Source organism: Hemiscyllium ocellatum, chromosome 3 (genome assembly GCF_020745735.1).
Source record: "Hemiscyllium ocellatum isolate sHemOce1 chromosome 3, sHemOce1.pat.X.cur, whole genome shotgun sequence".
Lineage (NCBI taxonomy): Eukaryota > Metazoa > Chordata > Chondrichthyes > Orectolobiformes > Hemiscylliidae > Hemiscyllium > Hemiscyllium ocellatum.
Genome location: NC_083403.1, coordinates 30,178,606 through 30,200,052, shown reverse-complemented (window position 1 = coordinate 30,200,052; position 21,447 = coordinate 30,178,606). Strand labels below are relative to the sequence as shown.

General features: G+C 41.5%; 1 protein-coding gene across 2 annotated transcripts; it reads right to left on the bottom strand.

Annotated features, from left to right (window-relative positions):
- Window positions 1-182: 182 nt before the first annotated feature.
- On the bottom strand, window positions 183-15,543 carry cd164 (CD164 molecule, sialomucin). Of its 2 annotated transcripts, XM_060849267.1 has the most exons (7): window positions 15,387-15,543; window positions 11,724-11,816; window positions 9,936-10,004; window positions 9,057-9,116; window positions 8,867-8,917; window positions 4,880-4,939; window positions 183-2,660 (listed from the first exon to the last, which is right to left on the bottom strand). In XM_060849267.1, exons 1-7 carry the CDS (start codon window positions 15,466-15,468, stop codon window positions 2,494-2,496), a joined length of 582 nt encoding a protein of 193 aa, XP_060705250.1. In that variant the 5' UTR covers window positions 15,469-15,543; the 3' UTR covers window positions 183-2,493. The 2 variants fall into 2 exon arrangements, with proteins under 2 accessions (XP_060705250.1, XP_060705259.1); XM_060849276.1 differs by lacking the exon at window positions 8,867-8,917.
- Window positions 15,544-21,447: the final 5,904 nt, after the last annotated feature.

Genomic DNA, 21,447 nt, shown 5'->3' with positions numbered 1-21,447 from the left:
CACTACAGACAAAGTTTATTCACTGATCCATTAAATAAAAAATACACAATAGTAAGAGTCCCAGAATGGATTAGGAAAACCAACACATCTTGCTGGGTGGGTTGTATTACACTGCATTCCCCACAGAAGCAGCTTTACTTTTGTAAGTGGCTAAAGCTCAAATAACTCAAGCAGCACGAAAGTAAAACATGAAATTTATTGGTTGGTATGGTTGCACATTCTGTTCAGAGATATTGTGGGGTGTAACAACACTTCACAATGTTACAGGTAAAGCAGACATCAAAAAAAACTTCAGCTTTTTACACATTACATCACACTTTGGCAAGTGAAGGCAGAGTTCTTAACAAAGCACTTCCAAAACAACATTAAACACGGTCTCTTTCTCAACTCCCCTGCCCTCCAATTACATACTTCAAGTCAATGGCTTACTAAGTATCCTTTAAGGCACTTTAACCTGAATTCAATTCTCAATTGCACAGCCTAGATACAGTGCAAATCTTGAGCACCTGAAACAAGAGGACAGTATACAGTCTGCAGCTGCAAAGTACTGTGTGGGTGCAGTGAATATTTCAGTGCAATAAATTAAAGCATGTGAAAAACAGTTCAGCAACAAGGCCCCTTGCAGCTGAATGCAATTTAGTCTGGTTATGCCCAAGTAGGTTACCCAAGTTCACATACTGTATATACTGCAGTTTAATGAAAGCTTTATCAATTTAATGCAAAGGTATGCAGCTGCGCAAAGAACAAAACGACAAGATAATCCCTTTGGTTTTAGATGACAGACAAAACAAATGCAAGTGCAGCAATGAGACAAGATAATGTCCATAAAAAGACAAGTTAGAGCACTTGAAATTAGCTTGGATATTACAAGATTTTGATGAAAGCAAATTTCAGTATTCAAAAAGTCACAAACAGAACACTGTCATACAAGAGATGTACAATTTAGCTAGTGCTGTTTGTCTGAAACATTCAAAAACTACTCCGGTTACCCACAAATTGGTGGCCAATTGAGCAGCACTCCACTTGCATTAAACCTGGAGCAAGTCTGATTTCTATGTAGCTTATTATATTCGAGAGGTGGGAGGGACTATAGAAAAAAGGAGAGAGAAACATTTTAGGTCACTTTCAAAAATTGACAATCTGAAGTTCTGATCCAGGAAGCAGTCGCAATGCATCCAACTTTAAAGCAGATGCAGCAGAGGCACATTTTCTCAAAGCTTTGGATTCAGCTTTGAAGGCGAGGGGAGGATTAATCAAAGTAGAATGTATCTTGCATTTCAAAAGCAAAAACCTCATTGGTTATCAAATAAAAAAAAGTCTGGGCAATCATTCTATCCATGTTCAAATTATCCACCTCAGACTAATAATTTTATACACCACCACTTTTTTAAAAACCCTGAATGCAGTAACTTTCCTGGTTATCATCCACATTTCAATTGCTTTCATTTTTAAGATGTACAAGAGCTACTGCTCCGTACAAAATAATTACTGCAAAGTTACTGTACACAACTGATCAAAATCATTTACAACGTAAAAGCACTTAACCAACCCAGAATTAAACACCATTATACTACACTTCAAGATTTAGAAATTTAATCTGAAATGATTGTCTTCCAATCTTCACACATCAGAACAATTTCAAGCTATGTTAAATTCTTCACATTAAAGTCACTGCAAGAGCTACCAACTTTAGCGATACTGTTCAAAGAAAATAAAATCCTTCTTGCATATAATCTGCTCTATTCTTCCACTTTACACAAATATGTAAACAGAATGCAGGTACAATTCACAATAATGCAGAAATCTTCAAAGTACCATAACATGCAGTATTTCACAAAAGGCAAAGGAGAATACGCGAACTAGGTTAAACTTTCAAATCTCCAACAGTAAATCCCAAATAAAAAAAAAAGTGGATAACGTGTTTGATTTAACACCCATTTATGCAAGGCATACAACCAAGATCACTTGAAAATGGAATTTGTTACTTTGGAGATTTGAACTAAGAGTGGCAGACTAAATCGGGATCTAGTGCAAATAATCCAAAACATGTAATTCACTTTGGAACGTTCACTAAAACATTTACATTACTGCAACAAATTAGTTATCAGCCCAGTTGGCAGCCCTGGATTGCAAATCAACCATTTTAACACTGAAAAATCTAAAAGAGAAATATTTCTTGAATAAAGAACTTGAGTTTATTTGACAGGGGCCCATATTCCAAGGTCAAAACTTTAGCAGGAATAAGGCCACATTTATTTAAGGCATGGCTGTTTTCCCTCCCCCAAATAAATCATGTGCCCATGTGTTCGGATCAATTAAAATTCACAAGCCTGTTGAACAAATGGCAAATCAAAACTTAAATCAAAAAGTTGAACCACATACACCATTAAAGATATGGCTAATTCTAAAGAATAGTGTTTTCTCCTGAAACTTAACCTACAGAGCAGACCAATGTGAGAAAAGCCAAGATATTGTGATCCATCAGGGAGGTGCTTAGAGCGTGTGGTAGTTCCTATCCTTGGTTTTGCAGAACTTCACAGCAAAAAAGATTACAGCTTGCAATCCAAGCACAAGTACAATTCCCCCGATGAAACTCGCTGCATCAAAAGTAGATTTCTTAGATGGCGGAGGTGGTACTAGAGTCGTCGCATTAGATGTACCTGCACAAAACAGAAAGTGTATCAGATAAAACCCAATGCTGCATACTTGAAAACTAAAGTAGAAGTATAATCTAGACATGGTCATTATACAGCGTGTAATTTGTGGAAGGGGGCAAGACCCTCAGTTGGCCTCCGGTACAATTGGCCAACTGGTTGCCTGAAGGCCAAGTAAAGGAAAGCAGGTGCAAGAGCAAAAGATTCCATCACACCACATAATCTGAGGAATCGGCATGCAAGATCATTTTGGAATTCAACAATAACGGAGCCATTCATCTATGGAAAAAGAAAGACATAGTAGCACAACAGGGTGACATTTCTAATAGTATGTCTATATTTTGGATAAAAGAAAGATACATTGCTAACTCAAAGCGAACAAGTAGATAATGGGCTGGGGGTTCTTCATTAGCACAGAAGGAAAGATTCTAAGGTTCTTCAGATATTAATGAGAATGAATACCAAGTCAAAGGGAGACATTAGGTTAAGTCAATAAGTTTGCTTAAACAGGAGATTCTGAGGGAGAATGTGAAAGCATAGAATCAAGGCAAATAACAACCTAATCAGGTAGTGTACAAGAAGTCAAGTCAGAGAAACCCAGTTATGGAGAACATTAAACTAGATTTCAGTTGGGACAAAGGAAAAAAAAAAGAATGATGAAGGCATTTAAAAACAAGAATGAGTGATTTGAGGGAATTGTAGGAAACAAAATAGATCCAACATATGAGACTTTGTAGCAGTATCAGACATAGATGAGCTCTAGTTTATGGACAACTGAAGGCTGTCTAGGTCAGGAGAAGAGTACAAGAGCCTCAAGAGACTTTTGTTCAAACTTGAAAGGAAATCTTAAAATACAAAAAGTTAATTGTAATCTCAGAAGCAAAACTGAATAGAGGAGCTAATACTCCATCTTGTTTTCAACAAATTAAACTGCAAATGTTGAAAAATGTGAATTCTAGGGAAGGGGTGATTTGTAATGAGAATAGTATGGGGTAGAGATACGTAATTAGTGCTTTGCCTCAAATTTCAGAGGTATGACAGCAATGATAACGGGACAAGTGTCTGACAGCATTCCTCTAAAAAAAACAACTGGGGAAGTCAAAAGGAGGAACAGAAGTGGTACCAACCAGAATCTCTCAATCCTTCCTGGACAAAGTGCTGCAAGAAGGCTAGTGTTGTGTTAACATCTCTCCAAAAAAGAGAAGATCATTAACTATTGAACAAACCAATCAATCTCATACCAATAGTGGACTAACTTCATTAAATAAAACAGATGATTCAATAGAAACAATATCTGGTGGCACAGGAGGTAACCATTCAGCCCACTGTCTTATCCAGCCAAAGGGAACAATCCAATCTGACCGCCTCATGCGCCGTAGACCTGCCGGTTGCAGCATCTCACCCACATGCTTCACTTGTTTTAAAAGAGCACAGTGGTCACTGTTTAATCATCCTACCCCTCTCTGGGTGAAACTATACTCTAATAGACAGCTGCTTTCAACTTAGTACTTTATGTCCATGCTTTTGGTTACTGACCCTTCTGCTAAAGGTCCCACCCATCCTCTTTTCAAAACCCTTCAATTTTATGTTCTTCAATTTAGCCTTTTGGTCCAATGAGAACAGAACTTGGCACTTTTAGTTACTATAAAGATCTGTATCTGATCCAAGATATTTATGTTGAGTCTTGCCAGAAGGCATACTAAAAAACAAATACACTATCCCTTTAATACCCATTGTTAGCTCAAAAACTTCCATCAAGTCAGACAGATTTCCCTTTTCCCTTTAAAAAAAGTAGACAGTTCTTTAATTAATACCCCTCTTCAAATAGGAGGGCTTTTACTGTGCTTCAATTTCCCTAATTAGCCCAGAGGGGTTAGGCTGATTGACCTCAGGCTATAGACCCCACTATTAAGGGGGTACAATGTTAACAACCTCATAATAAGCAACCAATTTATAAAAATCAAATCCATTGTGATGAAGTAATGGATAATGGGAGATACCCATAAAAGCAGTGACATTACAGGTAACGTGAGTATCGTGTCAATTCTTATTTCTGTTATTCCTTAGATTGCTGCATGACTCTTAAAAATTCCAATATTCATAAATCTTGATTTGCTTGTAGGTTTCCCCTGGTATTAGTTACTCCAGTGCAAATATACAGGAACATGGAGATATTCTTTTACCTCCAAGCAAGTCAATTTGAGAATACAAAATTTTATATTTACCTGTTGTTGGAGCAAGACTGGTGGCATTGGGTGTCAGAGGGCTCGAGTGTGTGACAGGAACTATGCAAACAGAAAGTAGTTAATAAACATTCACCATTTCAAAGCAGAGAGAGAATTAAAACTAAAAGCAATTTACAGTATTAACAGAACATTAACGGGGTTGCTCAGCCTTGCTATGGATATGTACCGGTGCAAGTTGTTCAAAGCAAAACCTATGGGAGTAAAGCGCTATTGAACAATTTTCAAAATCAAAACAAAGTAACTTGAACCTATTATGTTACTGACTCACTAGATCAATGTCTGTGTAAAGGAGGCAGCTTCTGTCAACCTACAGACTATGAACAAGACATGCCATTTTCCACTAACGAGAAAATATTAGACATTAACATTAAAATATGCCAAATATAGGGTTCGGAATTTCAAAATATATTTCATAGCTGTTTAAAAAATGTTAGATGATGTTGGATCAAACCTGGACTAAATCTTGGCCTTTTAAAGACTTGGCCAGTCAGACAATGTCATTTGAAAGTATTTGAGAACTGGAGATGTGAAAGTTACTTCTAAACTGACTGCAAGCATATGTATCTGATGAAAAAAAATATCACTCAGCTAAACCCTGGGTATGACTGTCCTTGGAAATTAAACTGAAAAGTGGCTAATTCAAGCAAATAAGTTTTGAAGAAACTAATGGGAACAGTCCAGATGGTTTTGTGAAGAAATAAACTGAACAACCCAATACTTTTTGAATTTGGAATAATTATTATGCTTTGTATTTAAAATTGTCAGGCTCACTGTATTAGGGTTGTCTTTGAGAAAGATCTCAACTAAAATAAGGATAACAATAAACAATTTGAAAATGCCAGAGTCTAGATTAAAGTGGTGCTGGAAAAGCACAGCAGGTCAGGCAGTATCCAAGGAGCAGGAAATAAAACCAAAGTTTCGGGCAAAAACCCTTCATCAGGAATAGAGACAGGGTGTCTGCAGAGTGGAGAGATAAATGACAGGTGGGTGGGGAGAAAGTAGCTTAGAGTACAATAGGTGAATGGGAGTGGTGATAGGTCAGGGGGACGGTAGAGTGGATAGGCGGAAAGGAAGATAGGCAGGTGGGATAGGTCATGAGGGCGGTGCTGCGAGTCTGTTTCAGGACACTGTTGAAGAGCTTCAGAGCAGAGATGACGACGTGGGGGTTGCAGTGAGAGAGAGAGACTCAAATTCTTGTAGAGGAGGAAAATTTCAGGGCAGGCATCCTTGCAAGAGGATTTGCAGTAGGGTTAAAATCATCCTCCCCTCTGACCTATCTTCAACAGTGTCCTGAAACAGACTCGCAGCACCGCCCTCATGACCTATCCCACCTGCCTATCTTCCTTTCCACCTATCCACTCCACCGTCCCCCTGACCCATCCCCACACCCATTCACCTATTGTACTCTATGGTACTTTCTCCACACCCCCCACCCCATTTCTCTCTCCACTCTGCAGGCGCGCTGCCTCTATTCTTGATGAAGGGCTTTTGCCCAAAAAGTCAATTTTCCTGCTCCTCAGATGCTGCCTGACCTGCTGTGCTTTTCCAGCACCACTAATCTAGACTCTGGTGTCCAGCAGTTGCAGTCCTTGTTTCTACCAATTTGAAAATGTCAGCAATCGCAAGAATGTTTGATTTCTGTTTCAGAGATATCAAAAATGTTATCTGACTCCAATGTTTCTCCAAGGGCCATATAGGATGGTGCCTATTGCATATATAAAACACGAGGAACTGATTGAGGTTAGGAGATAGAATTAGAAAAAGAACAAAACAGAAATATCTGACCACAGGAAGTCAGTATGTTTGGTATGATCTACAGGATAGGGAAAACTTACCTGAGACTAATAATTTGATAATTAAAAGGCACATGAGCAAGCTACCAACTTTCTTTTTTATTATGAATTGAATTTGGTAGTCTGATCACCACCCAAGGCACTGGAACCTGCTTGGGGAAAACGAACAAAGATCTTGAGACAGAACACCCGCCTCTGATCTTTTGTTAACATGACCTGAAAATCATGAATGAGACATGATATCAGGCACCAGTACTTGTGCATAGAAGTATCAGTTACATGTTGCTAATTTAAACTTACTCAGGCTCACCAGCACTTTGCAGGTCATACTTTTATGGCAGCTAGATGGCCTTTATCCCTTCCCTGTCCTTTCAAAGATATAGTTCATATACATATCTTCTACTTCTAAGCAGAGTGCATATCCAAAACTTGTCTATTGTCTAGCTTGCTTAATGTTTCCAGGGTTTTGTCTGTCTTCCACTGTGAAGGAATTGGCTTTTCTTTCAAGACCTTTGGTTGTTGCTCACTGACTCTGGAAAGTCCAACTCAAAAGACTTTCATCTCAAATGTATTCTAACTATTAAAAGAAACATTTGCAAAAATAGAGTCAGATCTTCGAGCAGTGCAGTATTTAATTAAATTAGTCTATGCATATTAAATTGATAGCATTCTTAATAGACTCAAGTTGCCCAGTTTTCATTTTGAATATTGTTCACATCGCTTACATCACAAATTTAAATAGTTATGGTGCAAGAACACCACTCTGCAAAAAGTCAGTTATACTTTACATAAGCTCTACAACAGGAATCACCTCCCTATGATCAGATTTAACCAGTTTTACAAAGCAGAGCACTTTAGCTCACTGTACCCAAAACGCCAGCCATACTGGTCTATCTAATTTTCTAACCAGATTATCACCAAAAACAGAATTGTTCTGAAGATGGGTCACTGGACCCAAAATGTTAAATCTGCTTTCTCTCCACAGATGCTGCCAGACCTTGGTTTGCCCAGAAGCAAAGCTTTTTGTTGTTTCTGGTTTCCAGCATCTGCAATTCTTTGGTCTTTTTGGTAAACTTAATATCATTGGCACCTTTATAATTCAGGATCAACTAATCAGACAAGAGTCAAGAAGAGTTTTGAAAAACTCTAATGGGACACAGCAAACAAATACTTCATTTATTTGCAATATTGCTGCCAGAATGATGGTAAGAAGAGTTAAGATATTTGTACAGCTGCTAAATATGAAAACCACTACACGCTACTAAAATATGACTTTTTGGACAATTTAAACTCATTTATTAAAAAAGTGTACTGCATTTGTTAATCCGTTGATTTTGGACCCATTACCAGTTTTCATACAATCAAGCAGATACAAATGTGCATTATGAATCTAAAGAGTGGAAATGGTATTATGTGGCACAACCTGGCTATGATAAATTGTGCCAGGACCAGGGTCACAGTCTATGTTTATGGGGTAGGTCATTTAGGATCGAGATGAGGAAAGATGCCTTCACCCAGAGAGTAGCGAGCCTGTGGATTTATCAGCAAAAGCAGTTGAGGCCAAAGCTTTGAATGTCTCCCAAAGTTAGATTTAGTTCTTAAAACTAAAGGCAGAAGATATGGCGCAAAACAGGAAAAGACTATTGTGTCAGATGATCAACCTTGACCATACTGAATGGTGGAGCAGGGTCAGGAGATCATACACCTATTTGTTACTATACACGACATTAACAGTGGTCAAAGTATCAAATTCAAAAAGCAAGATTTGATTTGATGAACACGTTATGCCTGCGTTGGCCAGCCAATTATTCGTAAACAAAATTTCTTGCATTGTCACATGATCTGAGTGAGCAGCAGTCCAGGCCTAGAACATAGGCCCCACACTCAACTAAAGCACATTAATTTCTAGCAAGTTCAGTAAAAAAAAACAGAAAACGCAAACGCACTCAGGTCTTCTGACATTGATTCTGTTCAGGTGAAAGATCTTGACCTGAATTAACTCATTTTCTCTTCGACGAGGCCAAAGCTGAGTATTTTCAGTACTTAAAATTCTACCCTTCCCAGCAAGACAACTCATTCCCAAGAATACTGCAATCATGCAAAATAACACCGCAACAAAATCTGACTAAGGACCATAGTTAACCGAAAGAAAGCCATCAAATCCTTCCATTACCTGAAGTAGAAGAGTTTGAAGAACTGGCAGTTGGAGCTATAGTTGCAGGGACTGAAGGACAAGAACAGCAAGAATAGCACTTAAAGCAGCAAGTACAGCTTGTATCAAGCAAGTCAACAAATTACATCTTACTATACAAGTCTCACATACAAAGGATTGATGTTGGATCACAATTACTCAAACTCATTACCTGAAGTGGATGTGTTTGAAGTTCTAGCGGATGAATTAGTAGTTGGACCTGCTGTTGGAGCTGAAGGATAAGAACAGTACAAAAAGCATTTAAAAGCAGTGAATACAACTTGCACAAGGTAAATAACATTGCATCATACTACTGAAGATACATTTGCACAGTACTTAAAGCTACAGTATGCTGGGATTTTCACGTTTTTTCTAAAATTCATTTCTCACTGAAGGCAAATTTTCATTATTCTTTCTCCAACCATTTTACAAAAGGCGGAATTAAAAGGATTCACCTTTATCTAGCAATCAAAAAGGTCAAAAGTGTACTTAATTATTAAGCTCTAAGTAACATATATGAGACAAAGCTGGAAAAAAATTAAGAAAATAGGTAAACTTGTTGCAAATGCAATTCAACAATTACTATTTGGAAGCACGGGGTGGAGATGAGAGTGGAAATATAGTCCACACAGTAAGTGCAAAACAAATGTCAGAGGTATATTGTATTTAAATGCCACTTCATGTTTTCAAGTTGGTAATACTTTTTGAAAGCATGACTGCACACAAAGAAAAAAGGCAATGAACTAGAATAGGAACAATACAAAAACAATTCAAATATTTGACCCACAGCTGAGGTACTGCATCAACTCAAAAAGCACTAGAAGTTATATAGAAATTAATTCACTCAAGCATTACAAAGAATATTAATACAAATTATTCCATCATCAAATGCACTAAAGCAGGTAGGTATGGGGGGGGGGGGGGGGGGGGGGGGAACCAACAAAAGTTAAAAAACATTTCACAGGTCAATGCATCAGTACTAATGTGGCAAAATTCAGATTTAGACAGGTACTGATGAATTAAAGATAGCTGAACTGCATATTTGTCTTACCTTCACATGAATCCAGTTTTGTGCAATTTATCGATGCCTCTGATGAATTGACACATTTCTCCACTCTATCTGGAACACATTAAAAAGAGGTCTATTATAGATTATATGCAGAATCACTAGTTTAAACAGGTTTCTGGTGTTTGTGATAACTTTTCATTACAGCAAAACAACTTAATTTCCATCTCTCGGCTAGCTCCCTTTGGCCCCCTTTTTATCCCCCCCAGTTAAAATTATTAACTGAGATGTAATTGATCTGCCATTGATTATTCCATTGCAAAGTACTCCACACCAGCACAATTGGAAGGTTTTCTAACCAAGCAGCAAAAGGATTGGCATCCAGAGAAAACTGCTTAGTGGCTTGAGAAAGATGGCGGAGATTGTCGGAGATTAACCTTCTCAGCATATTGGTGCTCTTTAGGGTAGAATCCCAACCACCTCCAACTGCTTGAGTGTTACAATTGACAAGTAGTAAAACTGAAACATTCACAAATACCAACTACACAATCGGAGCAAAGATGGTCAGTGGCAAGTGACTCATCTTTCCATGCCTCAAAGCCTTCCCATCATCTACCAGGTATGAGAGAAGACTGGCAATTTTTTTTTAAATTTATGGTAAAAGACCAGTCCAACTGAGGTGATTGAAACTGCATTGGAAGCTGGGCATTCTGAAATTGTTGAACTTTATTTAAGAATTTATTTGGTAGTCAATGAATGCTTTATTTATGAACACATGCAAACAAGACTGTCCTGCAGCAAAAATGCAAGGCACAAAAATGAAGGCCCTTGACATTAAACATAGATTTTAAAAGTTTCATGTGCCAATCAGCAAAAGAAGTTAAATTTAAAACAGAAATCCAAGCGGCTTCATTCTTCTCAATTAATATTTCCGAAGTATTCTAACTTGAGGACCTCTAAAACCAAATTATTTCCAAGAATGACATTTACTTTTTAACTCATCTAACACTTTGTTCACAGTACCTGCCAACATTTTCTTCATAGGAATTCTAAGACAAGGGGAAGCTTTTTAGCCATTGCACTAGCTCCACATTTTTCAACCTCACTGAACATTTAAACATTTCAGCTTTGTACTCTAATCTCACATTACTAATTTTTGAAATACAAAAAGCAGATTCAAATGAAGATACGAATGCTAGAGACCGAATTAAAAACACATGCAGTATCCACACAGCAGGCTGTGCAGCAATAGAAGAGGAAACGCTCATGTCGCACAAATCTCTGACAAAGGGTTAGATGATCTGAAACATTAACTTGGCTCACTGTCATCTGATGCTGCTTGATTTGCTTAAGAATTTCAATATTTTCATTTTTTACTGTATTGAAATAATGTTGAATTGATTTTCTCCACTTATGCTATTTAAAGTTTAACACCTATTGGCCTTTTCTTTAATTGTGTCTCTAGACTATGTTCAAGATTCACTAATTTTGAGGATGCCAGCTTGATACAAGTGCATCCTTAAATTCTGTTAGAATTTTCAAAATATGTGTTGCATCTTAACTGGAAGAGGAAATTTTATGTTTTCAATTGGAATCAGTCACCTATTTTTATTGGAATGAGATACCAATGGAAGCCTTAGACACTGGCTTAATTCAAATACTAAGAAAAGTTACTGCAGCAACTGCACTCAAGAATACAACTTAAAACAAGTCTTACCTATCATGTAACTCAAACTTAGGATACAGTTTATGTAAACCAATTAGAATTCAAATCAATAAACTAGTCTATTAAGAGTTCCTGCTGGTACTCACTAAAATATAAATCAGTTTTACCTTCACAGGCCATCCACAAGCAGGTCAAGTTGGCATTTGAGAGATTCGTAAAGGATGTACAATTAATACAGTCCTTGATATCGCCACACCTCTCTGGAAGGAAAAAAATTAGATGCTTTACACAGTGGTTTTTACTGCTGAGCATGAATAAAAAGCCTCCTCAGTAGCCACCTGTCTTTATTATTCCAGTATTCACACATATCTGAACTGAATTAACTATAGCAATAGTAGAAATAATGAAATCTGGTCAAATGTGACCTGCACGTTTACCTAATCAGTGCCAAAGATGAACATTCTTGAATCAGAAGACTACTGTTTACCAAAAGTCTCAAACTGAAGTTAGATAGTAAACAAATCAAAGGATAGGAACTCACTGCCGAACTGGGTGAAAGAGACAGAAATCAAGACATTAAAGCAGCAATTTAGATTACTTGAAATAGCATAGCATCCAAGGCTATGCACCAAACGCTGGAAAATGCCATGTTTTCACCATCCCTCCAGAACTACCCCTCTCTGAGGATGAAAGGTCAGTCCTCGGCTGAGGCCTCACCTTCATTCCCCTACGGTCTCGGATTAACGAGTTCAACACACGGCGAGACATCAAACAATTCTTCCGCCGCCTTCGCCCCTACTTCTTCAACCAGGCTTCTCGCCCACCCTCTGACAACCCCTTCTCCTGCCTCCAACATACCCCATCCACCTGGACACCCCGTGCTGGCCTCTTACCTGCCCTCGATCTCTTCATAGCCAACTGCCGCCACGACATTAACTGCCTCAATCTCTCCACCCCTCTCTCACCCACTTCAACCTCACCCTCTGAACGTGCAGCCCTCCACTCCCTCCGTTCCAACCCCAACCTCACTATCAAACCGGCAGACAAGGGAGGCGCGGTAGTAGTTTGGACCTTTACACCACAGAGGCTAAATGCCAGCTCCTACTGCCCCCTTGACCATGACCCCACCTCCCACCACCAAACCATCATCTCCCAGACCATCCATAACCTCATCACCTCAGGGGATCTCCCATCCACCGCCTCCAACCTCATAGTCCCACAACCCCACACCACCCGTTTCTACCTCCTGCCCAAAATCCACAAACCTGACTGCCACGGCTGACCCATTGTCTCAGCCTGCTCCTGCCCCACTGAACTCATCTCTGCATACCTCGACACGGTCCTGTCCCCCTTAGTCCAAGAACTCCCCACCTACGTTCAGGACACCACCCACACCCTCCATGATTTTTGCTTCCCTGGCCCCCAACACCTTATCTTCACCATGGACATCCAGTCCCTGTACACCACCATCCCCCATCACAAAGGGCTCAAAGCCCTCTGCACCAACCAGTACCCTTCCACTGACACCCTCCTTCTACTGACTGAACTGGTCCTCATGCTGAACAACTTCTCTTTCCAATCCTTCCACTTCCTCCAAACTAAAGGAGTAGCCATGGGCACCCGCATGGGCCCCAGCTATGCCTGCCTCTTCGTCAGATATGTGGAACAGTCCATCTTCCGCAGCTACACTGGCACCACCCCCCACCTTTTCCTCCGCTACATCGATGACCATATCGGCGCTGCATCATGCTCCCACGAGGTGGTTGAACAGTTCATCCACCTTCCACCCCGACCTCAAATTTACCTGACCATCTCAGACTCCTCCCTCCCCTTCCTAGACCTCTCCATTTCTATCTTGGTCGACCAAATCAACACAGACATTTACTATAAATCGACCGACTCCCACAGCTCCCTAGACTACACCTCGTCCCACCCTGCCCCCTTTAAAAATGCCATCCCATATTCCCAATTCCTTCGTCTCCGCCGCATCTGTTCCCAGGAGGACTAATTCCAATATTGAACAACCCAGATGGCCTCCATCTTCAAAGACCGCAATTTCCCTCCGGGCGTAATCGACGATGCCCTCCACCGCATCTCCTCTGCCCTTAAGCCCCACCCCTTCAATCACCACCAGGACAGAACCCCACTAGTCCTCACCTAACACCCCACCAACCTCCATAGACATATCATCCGTCATCATTTCTGCCACAAGGGATATATTTCCCTCCCCGATCAGCGTTCCGAAAAGACCACTCCCTCCGTGACTCCCTTGTCAGGTCCACAACCCCCACCAACCCAATCTCCACTCCCGACACCTTCCCCTGCAACCGCAAGAAATGCAAAACTTGTGCCCACGCCTCTCTTCTTCCCCCCCCCCCCCCCCAAGGGATCCTTCCATATCCGCCACAAATTCACCTGCACCTCCACACACATCATTTACTGCACCCGATGTGGTCTCCTCTATATTGGGGAAAACAGGCCGCCTACTTGTGGAACGTTTCAGAGAACACCTCTGGGACACCCGGACCAACCAACCCAACCACCCCGTGGCTCAACTCCCCCTCCCACTCCACCAAGGACATGTAGGTCCTTGGACTCCTCATCGTCAGACCATAGCAACACGACAGCTAGAGGAAGAGCACCTCATCTTCCGCCTAGGAACCTCCAACCACTAGGTATGAACTCAGATTTCTCCAGCTTCATTTTCCCCCCCACCCACCTTGTCTTAGTCCAAACCCTCAAACTCAGCACCACCTTCCTAATCTGCAATCTTCTTCCTGACTTCTCCGCCTCCATTACAGTCAGTCACCCTCACCTTAACCTCCTTCCACCTATTGCATTTCCAACACCTCTCCCCCAAGTCCCACCTCCCAACCTTTTATCTGAGCCTGCTTGGCACACTCTCCTCATTCCTGAAGGGCTCATGCCCAAAACATTGATTTTCTTGCTCCTGGGATGCTGCCTGACCTGCTGTGCTTTTCCAGCAACACATTTTCAGCTCTGATCTCCAGCATCTGCAGTCCTCACTTTCTCATGGAGGAAATTTGAGTTGCACTCAAATGGTAGAGCAGACTAGAGTGCCAAACAGCCTAATTCTGCACTTGTATCTTATGGTCTCACTGTTCTATATTCACTCCCCGGAGGAGCCTAACATGGCTGGCATTTGCTGTTAATAATTCTTGCCCACAAGGATGTAGTGTAGTTAAGGAGTTAAAGGTTTATTTTCCAACTCAGTGAAAATGAAATCTCTCTTCCACCTTAATGTGCTGAACCTGAAGGAGTTTAATTTTCAAACCATTGTTCCCCCCAATTAAAGAGACACTTCCTTCTCGCCCCCACTACAGTCTAATTAGAAAATAAACAACTCGGAGCTCCCACAACATTTTCAAACTGGAATCCCAAACTGATGCAGCACTTCTGGCAAAGACAGGGGAAACAAAAAGAGACACACACGCAAAGGCAGACTGAGAGAGAGAGAGAGAGATCCCCTCACCTCTCCCCCACCATTTTAGACACCAACTGGAAGAGGAACTTTCGCTGGCGCCACAGCCGGGTGTGTAGTAAGAGGCTCCAGGACCAGACTGACCACATTCCGCCAGCCTCCCGCCCTCACCCCATGCGAACACTCACTCCCCCGCCCCCCCCCTCCTCCTCCGGGGACGTGGCCCACTCACCAGGAAAGCCCACCCCGGCCTTCCCCACACAGCAGCGACAGCCTCCATCCCGAGCCGGGGTCCGCCCGGGCCTCGGTGGCGAGACCCGGGAACCTCCTCCTCGACGTCCGCCCGCCACTCCTCCCCCTCCCTTAAATGTAGGCCCCACACACACACCTGTCTCTCCCACCGCACACAGCCTCCCACTCCAGCACAGTAGGATGGCGGCGGATACCCCGCACAGTAGCGGCCAACGCATCACGACAACAGTAAAGCGCAGAGGGACTCGACACTCCAGCAGCGGCCTCCTCCACCAACAACTTCCGGCCGCTGCTCATATGACCGGAAAAGGCGGGGCCAGAGACTCGCGGCGCCCTTGCCAGCATTGGCCCCGCCCCGTGCCGTGCGATTGGCTCAAAGATGACCACTGCCTTGCGATTGGTTGGGAGGAGCCCTACGCCTGGTCTATTTTTCGCGATTGGCTGATAGGTGGTTCTCTGCTTTGGGATTGGCTGGGAACTTCCTCACTTTGATTGGCTGGAAATGCTCTCCTACCTTGTGATTGGTTGACAGCTGGTCCCTGCCCTTGCCCTGGAATGTGACAATAATAAATCAAATCAAATCAAAGTGTTTGTTCCGAGAAACAATGGTATCTAACGCCCAAAGAGGTGTGCAAACTGACGGGACTTTAAACAATAGGTGTGAAACCTGAGCTACTTTGAGAATGTAATTTCAAACAAGTTCTGGGAGTTACATATCAAAGAGCAGTAACCAGCATATCCCAGAGGAAAAGATGGAAGTTTTAATCTAAGATTGTTTACTGTATCACATCTCCATGACACTGGGCTCCTTTGGCTATAAATTCTCTGAGCGTGATCTTAACCTCCACAACCACCTGATGAAGGAGCGGCGCTCCGAAAGCTAGTGCTTCCAAAAAAACCTGTCGGACCATAACCTGGTGTTTTGTGATTTTGAAATTTGCGGGAATGGGTACTGCAGATTAGAGTCTAGATTAGGGCGGTGCTGGAGAAGCACAGCAGGTCAGGCAGCATCTTTCGGGATAACGCCCTTCATCAGAAATGACGATTTTTTAAAACTTTGACCACCCCAGTCCAACACCGGCACCTCCAAGTCCTGATTCTCAAGTTGGCCAAGTTTTTTTAAACCATAGGTGTGGAGTCTGTCTGTGTCCCAATGCTATGTCAGACTGACAAACCCTCTGTATAGTTTTACAGAGTGTTACCTGGATTTATGCAATGCTTGAGCAAAATAAAAATAAAATGTAATTCTGCAAAAACAAATTCACCCCATAAATTTATATGTGTGCACATGTAGGAGCAACAGATTAAGTGTGCATGTGTGTGTGTGTGTGCGTGTGGGTGTGAATGCACGTGAGAGTGTGTATATACATGTGTGGGATATAGGTAATTTAATGTTACTTCGGCAATTCTGCAATTATAATTGATTATACAAAAATAAATGAACTCGCATCAGTGTGTAATTGTTTCAGCCAAGAGCTGAGTCAACAAGAATGGGAACTATGCGGAGGAAATGCATAATTTTTTTTTGTATTAGCTAAAAATGTATGCAAGAAAGAAACGGGACTGCACAACAATAGTAGATATTACAGGCGACCAGATTAGATGCTGTGAAGAGAGGCAGTTAAAGTAGATATGCCTGTATAAACAATAGGTATAAACATCTGTTTCCCACTTTTACAGAAACACAGGAACAAACCCCAATTAAAAGAGTCTTAATGATAAGATGCTGAGAGGGGCAGCACAGATGGAGGGAGTAGATAATGGTAAGGCAAGGATGGGATGAGGTCAAACGGCCTTGTGAAGCCAGGAATAAGCATTTTATCACAGACAAGGCCGGATAAGACAAGAGATAAACAGGAGTAATGGGTACCGGTCTTAGGGAAGTGGAAGATGTAAACGGGGGGGGGGGGAAAACAATGAAATAAGAAAAAATATGTAGGAACCAAATTATATAAAAATCGAGTATTTGTTGAATTCAGTGTGTTTCGTCCCTGCCTTGTGGACATCACATCCACTTGCAAGTGTGAAATAAAGGGCACTACTGATTCAGATCTTGTCTCGGACTGAAATTATTGAAGTGAGTGAGCTTTGTTTCGCACAATTGGGGGCTGTCCGGGATGTTCTTCCATCGCTGGGGGAGTGGCTGGCCCTGGACGCTGGGAAGACGCCGTCCCGTTCCCCATTGAGGAGCGGTCTCGTGTCCCGGTTTGGTCCGTTCCCTTGGGCGACTGATACGAGTCCCACAAGAGAGACATCTGAATCAGTCAGTGACAGGAAGTTGATAGAAAATACGGCAAAAAGAGGCCAGGCAACTCTGTGCATAGACCAAGGTGAGAAAATTGACTTTTAAGTATTGCCTTGGTGGCCAGGATTGAGTTTTAGTAGTTAATAAGGGACAAACGAAGGAACTCAATATGGGTTGTGCCGTGAGTAAAGAAAAAAGCCTCCGGGAAAACAGAAGAAGAAAAAGGCAATGGAAATGGAGGCGGGGTCTCTTACAACATACCTCCAGAAAGTCCATTGGGCAGGATGTTGTGGAATTGGAAAAATAATACTTGTACAAGGGAAAAAGATGATTAAATATTGTTGCTTTGTATGGACTAAGGAATCCATTCTTCGTCCCGCCATCTTCTGGCCAAAGTACAGGTCGGACGAAGACTGGGTTTGTAAATATCTGAATTTATTTGTCAATGTGAGAGAGAGAGAGGGAATGAAAAGAGCTGTACAGCTGCTAGAAAGTTTAACCCTTTGTGATTTGGTTTGAATGCACATTTGTTTGTTGGTGATTGAGTGTTTGCGTTTTATTCCTTGGAGCTTGAGTTCCAGGACTGTTTTGAATCTGAGTTTTATTATGGAAACTTAACTTGATTTCTTTTAAGGTTAAGGATTCTATAGAGATTATGAAAAAAAAATGATGATAACTCTTGTTCTTTTTACTATCAGTTTCTAACTAATCTCTTTTATCTTTACATAAAAGCGATTTATGGAGGACAGTTGAAGTTTCAGTTCAACATTAGATTGTAGTAAAAACAAAATTCTACGGTTAATATCTGTGACCTTGGATTCGGCCATTGTTCATGCATTAGAAGTTTTTTTTAACTTGAATAGACAAATTCTTTTAAGGCAGCTCTGCTTATTTCACGACCTATAGTATTGTAATTGAGCAATGATTGGTCAGGACTACATAAGAAAACTAATTTTGGATTTAAATTAAGGGACTAAAACTGGGTGATTACAGTGGATTTCAAAATTGGGAACTGCATGCATTTTACATTTTAAATATTAAATACTGAATAAATGAGTGTAAATATATAAATATGTTTACAAGTTAGGAACAGGCTTTAAAGTTAGTCAAGCATGAATTGATGAATTGGTGTTTAAAGTTATGGGAGCTAGAAATATTGCAATATTTCTTAAAAAGAAGAAAAGAAAAGGGGAAGAACGTAACGACTTATCCCCTTTGGGAGGTACCAATAGGGGACAAAGAGATTGGGTTTGTGTGTGCCCCCCTCACCAGTGGGGAGGTCAGAACATTTAAAAAGGAAATGAAGGTCCTGGTTGAGGATCCGGTAGGGTTGTCTGAACAAATTGATCAATTTTTGGGGCCCAGTCTGTATACGTGGGCTGAGTTAATGTCTATTTTGAATATACGATTTACTGGGGAGGAAAGGGGACTTATACGGGGAGCAGCCATTAAAATATGGGACAGGGAACACCCGATTGGAGATGGGGATGCTGGACAGGGAGAGACGAAGTTTTCCCTCAGAGACCCCCTGTGGGAAAATCAAAACCCGGAGCATAGAGAAGAAACGAGGGAATTGAAAGACCTGATTCTAAAAGGAATAAGAGAGACAGTTCCAAAGTCACAGAATTTGACTAAAGCCTTTGAATTGAGACAGGAGAAAGATGAGACTCCCTCAGCTTTCTTGCAAAGATTAAGAGACTCAATGCGGAAATACTCTGGAATGAACCCTGAGGACCCAGTGGCACAGGGTCTTTTGAAAGTACATTTTGTGACAAAGGCATGGCCAGACATACAGAGAAAGATTCAGAAGATGGAAGGGTGGAGTGAAAAACCATTAGATGAATTGTTAAGAAAGGCACAAAAAGTGTTTGTAAAGAGAGAGGATGAGAGACAAAAACGGAAGGTGAAAATGATGGTAGCTACGGTTGATGAGGTAGTTAAGAAAAAAATGGAACCAATATTGAGCAACCGAAGCAGCATGTGGCAGCATGTAGGGCAGAGAGGAAAGGGGAGAGGGAGAGACAAGGGGGAGCATTTGATAGAGGGTTCGAGCGACAGGGGCAGAGATGGAGGTCTCCACAGGAAGGATGCTATTATTGTGGAAAGATAGGGCATTTTAGGTGGGAGTGTCCTGATCTACAAAGGGAAGAAAGGGCAATCCCGCTTATGAATTTTGATGAAGAATAGGGGTGTCAGGGGTTCCTGCCTTCAGGGACCTACCAGGAACCCTTGATAAACTTGAAGGTGGGACCCTATAGGGAAGAGTAGTCTTCCTAGTAGATACGGGGTCAGCATGGTCATCGCTGAATTTTAAACCAAAGAAAGTAGAAATGTCGACATGATCAATTACTGTTTCCGGGATAAAAGGGGAGGGATTTATTGTTCCAGTATTTGAACCTGTGATGATAGAAGGTCCTAAGGATAGGGTCACAGGGGAATTGTTGTATATCCCTGATATAGGAAGTAATTTACTAGGGAGAGACTTAATTATCCTCTTAGGACTGGAGATTGGAATTCAGGAAAATGAATTAGTTGTACAAATGGCAATGTTGACAGAGGTTATGGAGAGAGAGATAGACCCTATTGTATGGGCTAGGGAAGGGAATCGTGGAGGACTACAGATCCCTCCCCTTGAAGTAAATTTCAAAAGGAAAGGGGACATTGTCTGTGACCAACAATATCCCATTTCCATCGAAGGTAAATGAGGACTGCAGCCAGTAATTGAGGGACTGATTAGAGATTGAGTAAGATCCTCCATGATCACAATGGTTTAGTGTGATAGATTAAAGGATGCCTTTTGGGCTTGTCCCTTGGCGGAGGAAAGTAGGAATTTGTTCGCCTTTGAATGGGAGGACCCCAAGACAGGACGGAAACAGCAATCCCGGTGAACTGTGCTCCCCCAGGGGTTTACAGAATCCCCAAATTTATTTGGACAGGTGTTAGCACAAATATTGGAGAAATATAGCAGCCCAAAGGGGACTACCCTGTTGCAGTATGTGTACGACCTCGTAGTAACAGGAAAAAGAAGAGAAAGAGTAGTAGAAGCCACTGACAAATTATTGAATTTCCTGGGCCAGCAGGACCTGCGAGTATCTAAAAACAAATTACAATATGTGGAGCGAGAAGTGAAATACTTGGGACATTTAGTTAGTGAGGGAAAGCAAAAGATACCTTATCTGGGAATGAATAGAGAATTGCCAATTTCCGAAACTAAAGATTTGTTCTTAAAGAAGTATATACTGGGCTTGTCCTCCTCTTTGTCTTTCCTCAGGAAACAGGGTTTATTCGCACAGACTCCATCCCTTGAATTCACCGTTCATCCCATCCAGCTGGGAGATTGGGTCTTAGTAAAATCATGGACAGAGACTAAATTGCAGCCGGACTGGGAAGGGCCGTACCAGGCTCTTTTAACTACCGAAAGGCAATAAGGACGGCAGAGAAAGGCTGGACTCACTACACTCGGATCAAAGGGCCAGTGGAATCTCCAGTTGAGGAAGAAGTCTGGACAGCCGAATCAACGCAAGACCCGCTGAAACTCAGACTAAAGAGACTTTGAGTAACTGATTATACAGTGGCAACGCGAGAGCGGGATTATTTCTGTAGGATTGCATATTAAGTCGTTTTGTGCTTCAGCATGATGTTTAAAGTACTGTGAATGCTTAGAGTTATGATGCTAGCCCTCTTAGTATTGGGATTTTGTCAAATATCATTTTCATATGTATTATTAATGGTTCCTGAGTCTGGTAATCTACAAGTAATAGACGCTGATGCATGTAGCTTAGTAAATTGTGGGGATGTAGATAATCAGAGACAGTGCCGCAGCTCAGAGATACATCTTAAGTCCTATGGGGATGGCCTTGGGGATGGTACTTGGTATAATGGTCTCGTTACAGTATACTGGACCCCCTTCCGACTAGCTCGCGATTGTCCCGATAAAAAGTGTAACCCAATA